General features: G+C 43.1%; 1 protein-coding gene across 1 annotated transcript in view; it reads left to right on the forward strand.

The window, feature by feature from the left end:
• The first annotated feature begins 2395 nt into the window (after window positions 1-2395).
• Window positions 2396-16175, forward strand: part of gpc3 (glypican 3) — a 109476-nt gene continuing 95696 nt past the window's right edge. Inside the window, exons 1-2 of the mRNA XM_079479485.1 lie at window positions 2396-2703; window positions 15455-15616. Of these exons, the coding sequence (XP_079335611.1) occupies window positions 2547-2703; window positions 15455-15616 (319 nt within the window). The 5' untranslated portion in view covers window positions 2396-2546. The remainder of the gene's footprint in view (window positions 2704-15454; window positions 15617-16175) is intronic.

Raw genomic sequence — 16175 nt, forward strand, 5'->3', positions numbered from 1 at the left:
ATCAGTTTTTCCCAGCAGGGAGAGATAAACCCAAAAGCGATTTTCCTCCGCGTCCATTCGTATGCAAATGCGTCGTTCATGATGGACTCAAATCATAAAAGTTAACGTTAGAAGTATGGACGCAGTTCACGTGGCTCCTCCGCCCTTCTTAGGGCCACTGGTCAGTCTGTAACGTTAAATCTTAAATCCGTCCCGAGGGAAAATATTGCAGTCGCACTGCATTTTAGTACAGACGGGTTCTGCAAAACATAAACATCATTTAACCTGAAAAGTGGAACCAAACATTTCGTACCGCAAACGTGTTCCTGTTTGTTATTGTCAACTCCTAAACTAGGGAGTTCATTTCCTGTTACAAAACACCGCTCTTACGTAAGTGTTCAGTGGCAGACGCGTGGTTTTTCATTGAATGATATGCATCGATTAAACGTCGGGTTAAGTTCGTGGGCCGCACCAGCAGAGAGCACGTTAGTTAATAGACACGTTTATTATCGGAGACAAATGTATTCATCATCTGTTGTGTGTGCCACGTTTTGTAAAGTACAGCAGCGCGCCACTTTGACTATTGAACACGTGAAGAAGTTTGAATGTAGATGCGCAAGCTCGTACGCGATGAATGTGACTTAAGGTTAAATGGAAGGAGTCCTTGGGAGTAGATGTCGTATGTACGTGCATTCATTGCATAACATTAGTTGAGAGCTTTTAAAGAAATTACACACATCTTTAGAAGAAGATCCTCCATTTTGAGGGCTCAAATGAAAAACGAGCAAAGCGCGCCACCGAGGCCCACCAATGCCGTTCAAGCAGAATCGAGGCGTACCTTTATCATTCTTCCAACGCACGATTTAGCTCTGTAAACTTTATTTTTTTCTTCGAATTAGTTCTGTGTGTGTCACAGATTCATCTGTTTAAATTCCACTTATTCGTGTTTATTCTGCAGAATTAACTGTTGATTTCCCCCCCCCTAGGATTTGAAGGTTACTGACCCATTTGCCTGAAAAGTTTCTGATGGAGGCTCATCAAGAGGATGTTTTTTTAATATGGCCCTCCTGCTAAGGTGCATCTTGTGTAGTTAGTGAAGTAGTCTAGTATCTACTGCGCTGGATGCTCCTTTTGGCAGGAGTAGCTGTATATTCAACATCTGGAAGCAAAATCATACCTCGTATCTCAGTTTTATATTTACTTCACCTGCATTACGATGTTATTAATCCAACAGACTGGAATCGGCTTTTTGCTGTGAGTTATGTAGTTTGTCCTGGCCGTTCCAAAGTGCTCACAGTGCAGGTAGTGCCAGTGAATCTACTGCAGTGTTTGCACTTAAAGTATTGCCGGTCACCTTCCTACAGAAACCTTGAGCTACAGGTGAAGGAACAGCCCTGTTATGTGGGATAACAGTGAGTTTTGCAGGGTTGCATCCAGCCTTATTACAACACGCTGTGCAAATCCATGCAAAACTCGTTGCACCAGGGAAAAACTGCTTGATCTACAATCAAAAGAATGTTTTCGACAACACACACGTACATGCAGATACTCTGCATAAACTGTGTGTCTTTTTTATGAAAGTTTGAGATATTAGTAAATTGGAGCGTTGCCATAATCCAGAAAAGAGTTTTGTAAAGATTTTAAATGCATATTATAAACTGCATGCATGCATGAAAAATATTTAGTCTCCTAACAATGTTAAAGATTTAATTAAATTTTTAACATTGTCTACTGATTTCATGTATTTATAACTTATTAGTGCATTCAAATATTTGTCTTGCTGTTTTCGGGTGGATGACTTTGCAATTTTAAACACGACCAAAATCTTCAGAAAAAAATTGCACGGTATCCATCTGTAATCCGCCAGATTCCATTATCTGCATTTTTAATGTAAATGTATACATGGTGTTTCAAAAGGCAAGAAATGACAATGAAAATAAAACAAGTCTCGCAAAAGGCATTTCATAGATTTGTGATTCAGAAACGCTAGATGGCAGCAGATAACTAGGAGTGACCCACACGCGATTTAGCCTGGACGTGTTCATCAATTAATATGAATAAATGTAAAAGTTCAAGAGTGGTATCATCATTATTGAACGAAATGTCAACCCAATCTTACGACGTGTCTATCAAGTCAATAAACTGATTGAAAACCAGGTTGGGAAAAGCCTATTTGCATTTGATCTTGGCAATCGCGTGGACACCGGAGCAGCAGCGCAAAGGGCTCATAGCGCGCCACCTCCTGATTCTCAAAAATCTCAACTTCCCCACGAATGAAAGAGTTCAGACCATGAAAGTGATGTGGAATTCGCGCAGTCCCTCTCACGAAAATGTGATCTTGATTTGCGGGCGTGAAGTTTGGGTCTCTTAATGAGGCGGCGAGCAGGAGCTGTACGGGAATCCTCCTCTCAGACTCGCATCACAGAGCACGAGAGATGCCGACGTTAAGACCAACACACTGCTGGCTGTTCACGTTAAGCAACGCAGAACATTCCTGCGCTCTCTCCTCGCACCTTTGATCAAACCTTTCTCCTAGTTTTGAATTTACAATCAAATCGCCATTCAACATGACTGGACAGAAGTTGAAAGGTGCGCTGATTTTGTGCTTCTTGTTATTGCCGTTCTCTCTACCGAACAGCCAGGTGCTGGACTGTCGGGAAGTGCGCTCGTCTTTTCAGTTTTTGTACCCGGGGATGAAATGGACCCCAGAGCAGCCGGTTTCAGGTAAAGATATTCAGATCCCAAAGTGTGTTCTGTTTTATGTGTCATGTTGTGAAGTTTTATTTGCTTGCAATAATGCTGCGACGAGTTTGTGGAGAGACATTTATAAAGTTGCATTATGTGTGATTTGTGCTAAGTATATAACCGATTCCTACATAACTGTAATGTGCTTTTAGTCCAAAACAGCCCATTTTCGTAAATAAATGACATTACTAGATGCCTATATTGTGATTTGTTTTAAGTGGGATGAGTCATGATGTTGTATATCGGTAGTTAGAATATTATACCTGCATAATAGAGAAAATATATGTTCGATTAGTAAAAGATTCAGTTATGCTTTATTAGCTTATTTCATGCCGTATTCTTAAAAATAAGTATCCTGGCCGGGTTGTCATCCTCGGCTGGGGAGCGGTGACTGCAGAAGTAGCCCGAGGAGAGCTGTAAATGTATTTCTCGTTGCCATAACTAGTGTGAATTACCTGTCATGCCGGAGAATGCGAATTGTGTTAGTGTGTTTATGGAGGTTGCTACATTTCCCGGTGGAGAGCTGAGGAGATAGATGAGTCGAGATGAATGACAGGATGGATGGCTGACTCTCTTCTTGACATCTCCCCTTAGCTGCTTGAAGCTTTAATTCTGTCTCCACTGGATACTGGAGAGTTGGGGGGAAGAAACAAATAGAGTGGAGTTTGTTTGGCCCTCACAATAAAAATTCTGCTGAAAATGATCTTCCTTTTCCCTAGTGACTGCATTTTTTTGTTGGGCTGTTTTATGTGCAAGTATCTTAGTTTTCCCCCAATGGCAGCAACTGGCTTAAAAAAGAACTATAGCCAAACTTATATACCACAATGCTCCGTTGTTTATATTAAATCGTGAAAGATAGGTGTTTTACATTGTAACTTCTCTCATCGACTTTATTGGTCATGGGAGCTCTACTCTTTTAAACAATAAACAGCAATGAAATTAATTTGGCTTCTTTTTCTTATTGAAAATTGTGAACAATTTAATGTCTAAAGTTGAAGCCAAGTAATTGAACCTGCGGGTAAATGTGCATAAAACTAGCTATCCCTTATGGTTCAGACCGGTTCCAAGTGACCTTCTGAGATTTTCATTTAATCAGAGGTGCTGTTCATTTTTGCAGATGTTACATTTGCAATTTAAATGGCTTGCATTTGGGTTAAGGACACGGCAATGGTAATGTTGGTGATTTATCTTCTCGCAGTGGATTTTAACCTCCGTCAGAATTTAGTAAAGCACCAGAGTTTGGAGTTCCTTAAAGTGTAAAGTGTTTGTAAGGATCTGCATCGGTGATGTACACAATACAGACCATAAGTGTTCAGAATATATAGGGTGCACTGTGTCACATGCCTCCAGTCCTGTCCGCCTGCCTTGTAGTTTTCAAATGAAATTCTTCCAAAAGCATTTTAGCTCATCAGTGGCTGGTAGAGGACCGAATGTCCTAAAGGGATTAAATACTTTTTGAAGCGCCTAGTCTTTCTGAAACCTAAACATTTTTGTTCTCAAGAGATAGGACTTACTGTGGGTTTTCCGAGTGCCGCAGGCAGTGTGGAGTCCTGATAGTCCCAGTGGCACCCAGCACTGGACTTTATGCCTGGTGCAGTAATTAGTAGTGCGGAAAACCTTTGGCTTCCTTTATTCTATGAAGCGATACTATACAGTTCCAGCCTATGTAGTCAGAAACATTACAAGGGTGTCCTTGTCCTTGTATATGTTGGACCATGAGGTTAATTGTTTGCACTCATTATTTAGTATTCATTTATGTGCAGATCAGGTACATCATTAGAGTGGTAAAATGCACCAGTCCATTCCAAAGAGAATTAATTACATTACAGATAAATGAGCCAAAAACGTAATAATTAATTTGTCAAATATGTTTTGACCTCGATACAGTTATGTTTCAATGAGTTCAATCTTTACTTGAAACAACAGTGTAACTTATTAAAAAAGATTTATGAAGGTTCCTGCTTACATAAAGACCAAAAGTCAAAGACAGAGCTGTTCAGTTTTCATAAATGGTTCACCTCTTTTGAACCCAATACACGGTGCTCCCCTTGAATTGGCAAATGAATGTAGACAGCCGTAATGTTAATTGGAAATGGGAGGGACTTCATGCCGGATAGTGTATCTGTCACCTTCTAGGGAGCATTCTAACCTGTAGTTCGGTTCATTTGGTCCGCACCAATGACAAAAAATTATACATTGTAGCATTTTTCAGCGGTGTTGGTTCCTTTTCACACCACACTGATTGCTTTGGTCCGGACTAGTGTAAAACAAACCATAATGTAGTCGCGTGACAACATCCACATCACTTGTTGGCCAGAGAACGTATTTCCTAAACATATTTTTTAAACTAAATAAAGTCACCGTCAATGTCGCGTGTCATGTGGTAACGTTAGCCCGGTCCACTGTGCTAGCATTAATAGCATCATTGTTAGCAGCGATGGCGATCTCAACAACTTCCACCGTTCAAATATCGAGGTCATCGTACAAGGGTGTTAGGACTCTGTCCTTCCTGTCTCGAGTTTTCTAGCTCCCTGGGCAGAGTCATGACATTGCCACGTCTTTCGTGTTTCTGTTGTGTTATGTGTGGAGACATGTGGCTTTATGTTGTTACTTAATGCCACGTGTCTTCCTGTTATGTCTCTCAGCCCCACCCTCCTATCTCCTGTAATTATATTAGGGTTTCATTCCCATCGTCTGTTTTGTAATTCACCTCGTTAGGGTTTCATTCCCATCAGCTGTCACCACTCTCCCCATGTAATCACTCCTCGTTAGTGTCTCCCTTTATATGGTCTCAGTTCCTCTCTGTTCAGTGTTGGTGCATTGTCTTTATCTTTTGTCTGATGTTGGTGTTTGTATCAACGCTCACGGTAGTATCCCCTGTTTCTCGTCTTGTTGGACTACCCTGTTTCCTGTTTCGGTTTTGTGAAGTGTTTTGTTTCTAGTGTTTGTTTTCTAGTGTGTTTTTGTTCTTGTTTTTCCCCCATTGCGGGTGTTTTATTTAATAAAGTTTTTTGTTAAACCTTCGTCTGCCTGCATCTGGGTTCTGTCCAAAGCCATTTTGTGACAGAATGCACCAACCCATAAGAACCCAGCAGGCGGCGATTTTCCCTGCAAGCCCTCGCCAGCCTGGTCCCCTCTCCAGCATTCGCCAGGGGAACTTGGACCAGGACGAGTACCTGGACAGGTTCCTGGAAGCCGCAGTGGAGGAGCTCTTCGGGGAGGAAGAGGTGACGGCGGCGTTCAACAGCGGACTGAGGGTCCCCCTATCGCCTGCGGAGATGATGAGGCTGAGACCGCTTGGCTTCGAGGGTGTGCTCCAGTTCGCCATGAGCCGACCGGAGCCCACTGTCTCCGTCTGTCCGAGGTTGTCTTCTCCGTTGGGCCCCATCCCCGAGGATCACACCCTGGAGCTTGGGGTGGTGACCACCACCGCACCATCAGCCTCGGACCCTGCAACCTCTTCACCACCTACCAGTCTTCAGGGCAAGCGTGGAAGGAGAGAGTCCTGGGGGTCCTCTTCGGAGGCCTCCAACGCGGAGCCAGCCCCGTCCTTCACCTCCTTCCTCCAGCCGACTACCAGGAGATTGGCTCGGCAGAAGAGGAAGAGGCAACGGAGGGGGGCACGTAACCTAGCCCAGCCGGCGCTCCTGCCGGTTCTCCAGCCGGGTTCACAGCCAGCGATCCAGCAGGCGTACAGACCTGCCTCTCCGCAGGTTTCCAGACCTGCCTCTCCGCAGGCGTCAGGACCTGCCTCTCCGCAGGCGTCAGGACCTGCCTCTCCGCAGGCGTCAGGACCTGCCTCTCCGCAGGCGTCAGGACCTGCCTTTCCGCAGGCGTCAGGACCTGCCTTTCCGCAGGCGTCAGGACCTGCCTCTCCGCAGGCGTCAGGACCTGCCTCTCCGCAGGCGTCAGGACCTGCCTCTCCGCAGGCGTCAGGACCTGCCTCTCCGCAGGCGTCAGGACCTGCCTCTCCGCAGGCGTCAGGACCTGCCTCTCCGCAGGCGTCAGGACCTGCCTCTCCGCAGGCGTCAGGACCTGCCTTTCCGCAGGCGTCAGGACCTGCCTTTCCGCAGGCGTCAGGACCTGCCTTTCCGCAGGCGTCAGGACCTGCCTTTCCGCAGGCTTCAGGACCTGCCTTTCCGCAGGCATCAGGACCTGCCTTTCCGCAGGCATCAGGACCTGCCTTTCCGCAGGCATCAGGACCTGCCTTTCCGCAGGCATCAGGACCTGCCTTTCCGCAGGCATCAGGACCTGCCTTTCCGCAGGCATCAGGACCTGCCTTTCCGCAAGCATCAGGACCTGCCCCTCCGCAGGCGGCCGGACCTGCCCTTCCGCAGGCGGCCTTCCAGCCGGTGCCTCAGCCAGTCCTCCGGCCGGCATCACCTCAAACTTTTTTTCCCCTTGGACACACACCTCTCCCTAGCCCCTTCAAGTCCCCGCCGGTCTCGTCCGGTTGCTTCAAGTCCCCGCCGGTCTCGTCCGGTTGCTTCAAGTCCCCGCCGGTCTCGTCCGGTTGCTTCAAGTCCCCGCCGGTCTCGTCCGGTTGCTTCAAGTCCCCGCCGGTCTCGTCCGGTTGCTTCAAGTCCCCGCCGGTCTCGTCCGGTTGCTTCAAGTCCCCGCCGGTCTCGTCCGGTTGCTTCAAGTCCCCGCCGGTCTCGTCCGGTTGCTTCAAGTCCCCGCCGGTCTCGTCCGGTTGCTTCAAGTCCCCGCCGGTCTCGTCCGGTTGCTTCAAGTCCCCGCCGGTCTCGTCCGGTTGCTTCAAGTCCCCGCCGGTCTCGTCCGGTTGCTTCAAGTCCCCGCCGGTCTCGTCCGGTTGCTTCAAGTCCCCGCCGGTCTCGTCCGGTTGCTTCAAGTCCCCTCAACCTGTCCCACCCTTTTCTGGTGTCCCCAAGGTTTGGCCTCCCATTCCCCCACCCCCCCTCCCATGTTTGTTGTTTTTGTTGACCCACCCGAACCCCTTCATAGCCTCCCTTATGTTCCCCTTAGTTTGTTCTGTGTTGTGCTTGTGGTGTTTGTCTTTGTGCTTTGGTGTTTTGGCCCGCTGAAGTTTCTCCCTTGAGACGCCATGGGGCGTTTCTGGGGGCGGGGGTAATGTTAGGACTCTGTCCTTCCTGTCTCGAGTTTTCTAGCTCCCTGGGCAGAGTCATGACATTGCCACGTCTTTCGTGTTTCTGTTGTGTTATGTGTGGAGACATGTGGCTTTATGTTGTTACTTAATGCCACGTGTCTTCCTGTTATGTCTCTCAGCCCCACCCTCCTATCTCCTGTAATTATATTAGGGTTTCATTCCCATCGTCTGTTTTGTAATTCACCTCGTTAGGGTTTCATTCCCATCAGCTGTCACCACTCTCCCCATGTAATCACTCCTCGTTAGTGTCTCCCTTTATATGGTCTCAGTTCCTCTCTGTTCAGTGTTGGTGCATTGTCTTTATCTTTTGTCTGATGTTGGTGTTTGTATCAACGCTCACGGTAGTATCCCCTGTTTCTCGTCTTGTTGGACTACCCTGTTTCCTGTTTCGGTTTTGTGAAGTGTTTTGTTTCTAGTGTTTGTTTTCTAGTGTGTTTTTGTTCTTGTTTTTCCCCCATTGCGGGTGTTTTATTTAATAAAGTTTTTTGTTAAACCTTCGTCTGCCTGCATCTGGGTTCTGTCCAAAGCCATTTTGTGACAAAGGGGAACTTGAACATCCCGCACTTGGATGTACTGCCGGCGGAGTATCTTTACCTTAACCCGGCTTTGTTCCACAGATCTATTAAACCCCTTTCCCTGAGTTCCCTGATTTGCTAAACAATGAAAATATTGCACTGTTCTTGTGAGTTTACGAAAGTTGGGATGTAAAATGGTCAACAGACCCAATTTCATCGAGGCTCCACACCTCCTCACAGCTCCAAGTTTGTCCGCGAGCTGCCATGCTTGTGCAAACTGTAAACAAACACTTGTCATCATTACATAATGCATTCTCACCACAAATGAACCACTTCAGGGTTTGAAAGTACACCGAGACCACCTCTTCAAAGAGGTCACGGTATGCTTATTTTGTCCGGTTTTGGTGCGCACTCGAGTGCGATTGCTGCATTCACACCTGCCCAAACAAACCGCAGCAAGAAGAAAAAGAAATCTAGTGTGATTCAACCGTACTTAATGAGTCAGGTGTGAAAGCACTCATAGTTTCACACACTTTTCCCGCTTGCAAAGATATAATGCTTAGCTTGATTTCTATTCCCTTCCTCGCTACTTGCTTAAAGTTCTTGCATGTCAAGTGTTGTACTTTCCAAACTTTACTACAGATACTTGGCCTGTTTTACACTAGTCAGTCTTTCGCATATCCTTCTTCTAAACATATAGGTAGATTTCGTATGTACCCATTTCTCTGAAGCGCAGAAGAACAACCTTTGCACTATAAACCTTGTGAACTTTTCAGTGGGCTTTAAACTTGCTGCCCATGGTGATGTTGCTTATGATATGTGATGCAACCACTGTGTTTCTGTTCTGCTGCCAAATACAATCTCTGCCGGCATCTGCGAGTGGGCTGAAGAGAAGAGCATCTTTAGCATGAGCAAGAGAGGGAGACTGATGGACTGACATTAGAGGAAAGAGAAGATGCTATGACTGATGTATCTGCTCTTGAATACAAGGAGGCAAGGCGGAGACACAGCCCTGAGGAAGATTGAGCTGAATTCTAATCATACTGCGTGTAATGCCAGGGGGCTACAGGACCAAGAAGCCAATGGAAAGTTTTCTCCCTCTCTTGTCCGCTGGCGTGTCTTTAACGTTTTTTGTCAATGCCTCTCTCCTGAGTCTCAAGCTCCTTGCCCAAGGGGAACTGAATGTCAAAGCACGATAGACAGCTTACTGTCTTTTTAGTCTCAAAGGCACCTTTACACCAGCTCACACCCAGACACTCGTATCATGGTTGGCTTTTGTCACAAAGTGTAGCCAAATTATTTTGAAGTGCAGTTGTTGTTTATCAGATAAGAAATACGTATAAATGACCACAGACAGTGTTTTTTTAGGATCTCTTTATTTTCTATGTTATCTTTGTTAATTGAATAGCCGTTCTTTTGTAGTTAGTAATAAGGACGGAATATAGTCATTGATCTATCAGCAGTGTTCGGGATCAAAACAGGGATGAGATGAGAGGGAGCCATATTCTTCTTCCGTGGTACACATGGATGAGATCCAACTAATGATGTACCGCTGACCTCCCTCAAGAGCTTGTGTTATTAGCTGTTAAGGGGCATTCCTGCCACTTGTTTTAATGGCGGAGGAGATTACGGAGACACTTGCTCACCCTGTCAAATGCTGGATATTCTCAGTGTAGACATTTTTTAATGATTATTTTAATTATCGCACCAATGTCCTCATTGAGATGTTAAACTAGCCCATAGAGTCTGCTGCTTTAGTTTGATGTTTGGTGATTTTAAAGGGATAGTTCACCCAAACATAAAAATTCTGTCACTGTTTATTCACCTGAATTTACCAAAACCTGTATATGAGTATATTATAATTTTTGTCTGTGTAAAACAAAAATATATTTTAATAAATGTTTAGTGTCCAAGCAGTCCGTTAGGGTCAATGTTGTTTGGTAACCAACATTCTTAAAAATATCTTCCAAGTCATACAGGCTGGAATGAAATTGGTAGGAGTAAATGCGGAAAGTATTTTCATTTCACTTTTAATATGTTGGAAACCGAATAATGGTGCCCATTGACTTGCGTTGTGTGTCTGTACAATGGAAGTAAATGTGTACTGTGGTTGTTCGGGTACAAACGTTTTTTAAAATATATTTTGTATTTCGCAGATGAAAGTTAAAACGACAAGAGGGTGAATAAATGATGACAGAATCTCCCTTTTAGCTGTTTAAAGCCGTGTTTTAAAAGGATGTTAATCAGTTTATAGTTTAAGGCACCGCTCAGGACGTCTATATTTATGGATGTTTAATCATATTTTAATATTCTTTTTATGTGCACCAATGACTAATTTACAGTATTTGGACATTGAACATGCTACAAATGTTATACAGGACAATTCTTAGTAGTAAATGGGAAACTCTTATGAGACCTTAGTACAGTGTCAAAGGGGAGCAGATAGTGCCTTAGGTAGTGAAGTACCTTCATATTTTGATAAATACCCACACAGTTTCTGTAATTATGCGATAATGGTTTAGGTCAATGTCTCTGGCTGTCCATTTGAAGTTGAAGGTGAGGGATCACATGCCCACAAGCAATGAAACTTTCTGCTAATGACTATGGTCTGACTTTCCATTAAACTGATACTTCACACAAAAATTTACTCACCTTCGAATTGTTCCAAATCTGTATACATCTCTTTATTCTGATGAACACAGAGAAAGATATTTGGAATAATGCTTATAACCAAACAGATTTAGCCTACCATTGACTCCCATAGTAGGAAAAAAATCAACGGTAGTCCCAGAACTATTTGCTGCCCTACATTCTTCAAAATGTTCAACATAACAAACAAAAAAGATAAAGTAATATTTTGAGGCAATGGGTGTTGAGATCTGTTTAGTTATAAGCATTCGTCCAAATATCTTTCTCCGTGTACGACATTTGGAACAACTCGTAGGTGAGTAAATGATGACAGAATTTTCATTATGGGTGAAGTATCCCGTCCTCATTATAACAATGCTCGGAGGACAACTGTGCTTTTAAAAAGACTTCTATGGTGTTATTATATAGTTTATCTATCACAAACTGAATTTTACCCTTGTGTGCTTGTGCGTCGGAGGTCTAAGGGACTTTCTTTCAATTACTTTCAATTACTTCTAAATGGCACTGTAAGAGGACAGATGGGTTTGTTTAAGTCCATTAAACTCCCAGCCTCACTTATACTGATGCCCAATTCATAATCATATAGTTCATATACTTTCACAAACCCTCTGACTTTGCTTGCTTTAAATGGGCATCAATGTTTCTGGCGTCAGCCTAGAAAGAAAAGTCATATTCTAATTCCTGTGCCTTTTCTCTATAATTCATGCTTTTAATAACATACTTTAAACGTTTTTTTGTATCTTAACACAGTATGTTTTCCCCACAGCCCCCATTAAACTTGCATGCTTATAGCATTATAAATGGTTCTAAAGATCGTGCTTATACATGCGTCTGGCTGTGCTCCGTATCTTAAGGCTTGTTAGGGAGGAGCACAGGACTGAAATGTGTACACAGCACTCGCCGCGTCTCTGTCAGAGCCGACTGTTTCATCTGAGCTCCGACTGAGATGCTTACATGCCTGAGGCCTTTGACTAAGACTGCATGACAGAAATACAAGAGAGGACATAGAAATAGGTTACATGCAAACAGCGGAATAGCCAGACCGGTTTTTAAAATGTTAAACATAAATTGTAATGATTGAACAGATATTAATATTATTTTGTCTAAGGTGTTGGACCACCATTAATACAACTCCTAATAGATAGATACAACCTTTTGAATTGTGTTCAGTGGAATGTTGTACCAATGTTTGTCCCAAAATCTTTCAGTTGCTTAAGAGAGGTTGGGGCAGGGAATTCGTACTTCACATGTCTCATAAATGTGAAAACGTTTGCTTCTAAAACACCAAACAGTCAGACTAGTAAGGTTACAAATTGCTGTTTCCTTCTGAAAACTCATATTTGATCTTGTATCACAAAATCTGTTGATTTGTGTACGTGGACATGAATTCCCTCCTTAATCGTGTCAGAAAGCACAACGTTATTCGTGTCACTCAGCACAACTTTCAATATATGGACCGGGTGTATATATATATATAAAAAAAGTATATCACAGGAAGTTGTACATATTTTACACAAGTTCACGTTCCAGTGAGACTGTGTTGGATATTGACTTCAGTCCTGGTCTCTGTGTTTTTCGAATTCATCTTGAAAAAATTATTTTGGCTTAACTTCGGTTAGCCGTGATACGAACAATGCAGGGGTGTAAACAAGTGTCAATCCCAAACACTGTGTGAAAGTTGCAACAGAGGCTCTCTAAACCCTGAAGAACAAATAATAGCTGGATGTACATGAAAATCACACGCTCAATGAACAATTTGTCATCTGCAGACGGAGGCGTCTAGCTTTGTTCTTTTGTAAATAAATATTTTCTGTTCCATTTTTCGAAAACAAAAAACTAATCATCTGTATTTATGAGCAGTCTTTAGTTACAGGCTGTGATGTAATATTTGTTTATGCTTCTCAGCGGGGAGCAATATTCCTCCTGTAAAGTCCTTCACGTTCCCCTGACAGCCTGCAACTTCTCTAATAAAATGCATTTATCATCTTCGAACAGCAGACATGCCAATGAAATTGTCTGTTTTGCTGAAGATAATTACTAAATCTGCCAGAGTTCTTTCAGCTTTCATACCTGCTGGCCACTGCCAACTCTACCCCAGCTCTCCACACGCCGAGCTATTGACAGCTTAATAATTTTGCCCTGGAATCTGAAATTAGCTCGATCTTATCTGTCGCCGGTCCTTTGCAAGTATTGATTTTGGATATTAAGCCTGTCTGTGTGCAAATGAAAGGAGGTGCGTGCACGATGTGGCAGGTTTGCCTATTATTTCTCATCTCATATCCGTATTGTGGTGCTGCGGATGGCTGATCAGAGAGTGTGGGGTTCCTCCTGCCGTTGTTGATTTCAGACAGCATGTGAAGTTAATGGGTTTATTTACATTCCTTACAGGCACCGTGCATTTTTTAAATCAGCTTTTTTCCTTCCCCAAGGCGATTTCTTTGACATTTTGTCTTCTAATTTTCATATGAGATTTAAAATTTGGCAGCACTTAAATCTCCTGCATTTTAATCTCTGCCACGGTCTATTTGGTTATTTCAATCAACAAACTTGTAGAGTTTTTTATATTCTCCTATTTGATGATGTGCTGGCGAAGGGTGCCAGTTTAATACATTCAATAGTTTATTCAGTAATCTTTTAGTTCTAATGACTAAACCCGACTGAACCTGAACACGGCATTTCGGGAACATTAAGTTCCTCCTTCATTTCCGAATCCATCTGTTGCTGGTCACCGGGGAAAACGCTCTTCAGGTCTTCTCCACAAGGAACCGTGCTAAATGAAGAGTGAATATTTATCCGGTTATATTTTTATCCCTGACGTTTCACAATAGTTATATGACACTATTCCAAAGTGCTCTCTTAAAGAGTGCACTGACACTTTCGTCTCTGCCCAGATTGGGTTATGCGCTCCTTTTCTTCAACCCCATCATCATCATCATCATCACCTCTGTCTGTGTGAACTGGTGCATTGGGACTTGTCTGAAGTTTGTTTACGGTGCTATCAGTCAACCCGATGCCACCTCCACCCCCTCAGGTAGCTGACAGTCATGCACTTCATTTAGATCGGGTTTAGCAGAGCTGCTCTAAGATGTGCGAGATGACAGCGGCAAAGTGACTGAAAACAAAGTTGTAAATAGGAGGCTGTTTCGAAGCGGCGACAGAAACGAAGATTTAGTTGCACTTTGAGGCCCGTAGCTTTTGAAAAATTCAACCTCGCTCCTTGCATATGTAATCACAAGATAATTGGTCACATTTCCAAATGTGGATCGGTGGCCCGGGGGGAAACATTTGCAATAATTGCACTTTTTCTCAACCGTTATTTTTTAGTCCTGGTTCTCATGCGGGGAAAACTGTGACCTCAATGTCCAAAAGCAAAGATATTCCACAGCGTATTCATGCTGAGTCTGCCTAAAACAACATCTTGTATGTGTACCATTTGATGTTTTCAGTTTGGCCATGAGTTCTTAAAGAGAAAGCATGACTTCACTATTTTGTGCTATGCTTTCTTTTCACCACAATCATAAATACCTGATTTTATGAGACTCTAATGCTTATTTATGAAGGGAGCTAATAAATGAATTAAAAAGATTTTTGTGAGATTTAGGTCATGCCCAACTGACAGATCAAATGTCTTAACACATAGGGGACTTAATCAGATGGTAGGCATCGGTCATTTTGATTCTCTTTAGCTTATTCTTGATGTTTGATTCAACAGTGATAGATCAGATAGCATCGCTCACTTCCCTCCCACAGGACATGAACATTTTTCGATTATTATTCATATGTAAGCCAGGAACTAAAGAACCTTCCTACAGAGGACGTCCTTTCCCATACTTTTCTCTTTACTTCAAAGAACCCATCAAAACTAAAAACGCCTCATTGAGAGACAACATTCACACATTTATTTAGAATAGTCACAAGTCACCTGTCACCTCTTCATCTAGCTTACCAAGACATTTCTGTCAATGGATTTGTTAGCCTGCTAATATCTCTCTCATCCAACTCGCATGGGGCTTTTTACCATTTCATAAATTTAATGGAGAGATTTTGGCATAGCGGTGGTCTCACGGGACCCACCTATACGGAGATGTTTTCATACCTTTGCCTGATTATCTTGTTTTCCTCTAATGAATGTTTGTTTTGAACTAATCAGTTTGGCATAGGCAAATAAGATGAAATGGCACGCGCAGAAATTAAATAACACGTTTCAATTAAATGGCAGATATTCGTTTTGTTGTGTTTGATATGTGCACTGTTCTGTGTGATTTGATTCCGGGTTTGAATAGGTTATATAAACAATGTGCTCAATATTAACAAAGCATTTATGGCGGCTCTCCATAAAGCTCGACTAGCACTCGTTTAAATGGAATTTATAAAGCGTTGCGCTCTGTTTCCTTGTTTATTGCGATGACTGTAATTCTCATTCTCATTTATTCTACAGGCTCAGATCTGCAGGTGTGCCAGCCGAAAGGCCTGACCTGCTGTTCCCGCAAAATGGAGGAGCGCTACCTGGTTATTGCTAAACAGAATATGGAGTCCAGTCTCCAGTCTACCAGCGCTCAGCTGAAAGTTCTCATCATTCAAAATGCTGCCATTTTTCAAGGTAGGTTTCTGAAACAAGGCAGTAATAATACACGCTGGGCTGTGAAACATGAGGAAAACAAATATTTGCACATTTGTTAAGAAAACCATTTGTATAAAGAAGGATGCTTGGGAATGTGAATGTGTGGTGCCATTAGCTGTTCAGCATAATCTTGTCATGATGATGGTTTTCGGATTCCAGATGAGTCACATAGCGTCTATGGCTCAGGTGACTGGCACAGAAAACTGGATGAGAACGGAGTGCCCATGAGCAGAGATGGCAGATTTCAAATATTCTCGGAGACAAGCTGAGCTATTGTCAATCAGATGAATAGGAGTGCTGGAAGAAACCTTTCTTCAAATACAATAAACTCCTCCTGACTAAACTTGACATTTAAATGGTTTCACAAATCACTTGTGAGGTTTTTTGATTCTCATGTGAGACCCGGTGTTGTTCAACATTGTTCTGTTTAAGCAATCCAGTCAATTAACACCATATGGCTTAACGTATTGGGGCACCCCCTTTCGTATAAACATGTTTACCTAGAATTCCAGTAATTCCAGTAAAAAATAAGAAATCA

This window comes from Barbatula barbatula (assembly GCF_947034865.1).
Source record: "Barbatula barbatula genome assembly, chromosome: 18".
NCBI lineage: Eukaryota > Metazoa > Chordata > Actinopteri > Cypriniformes > Nemacheilidae > Barbatula > Barbatula barbatula.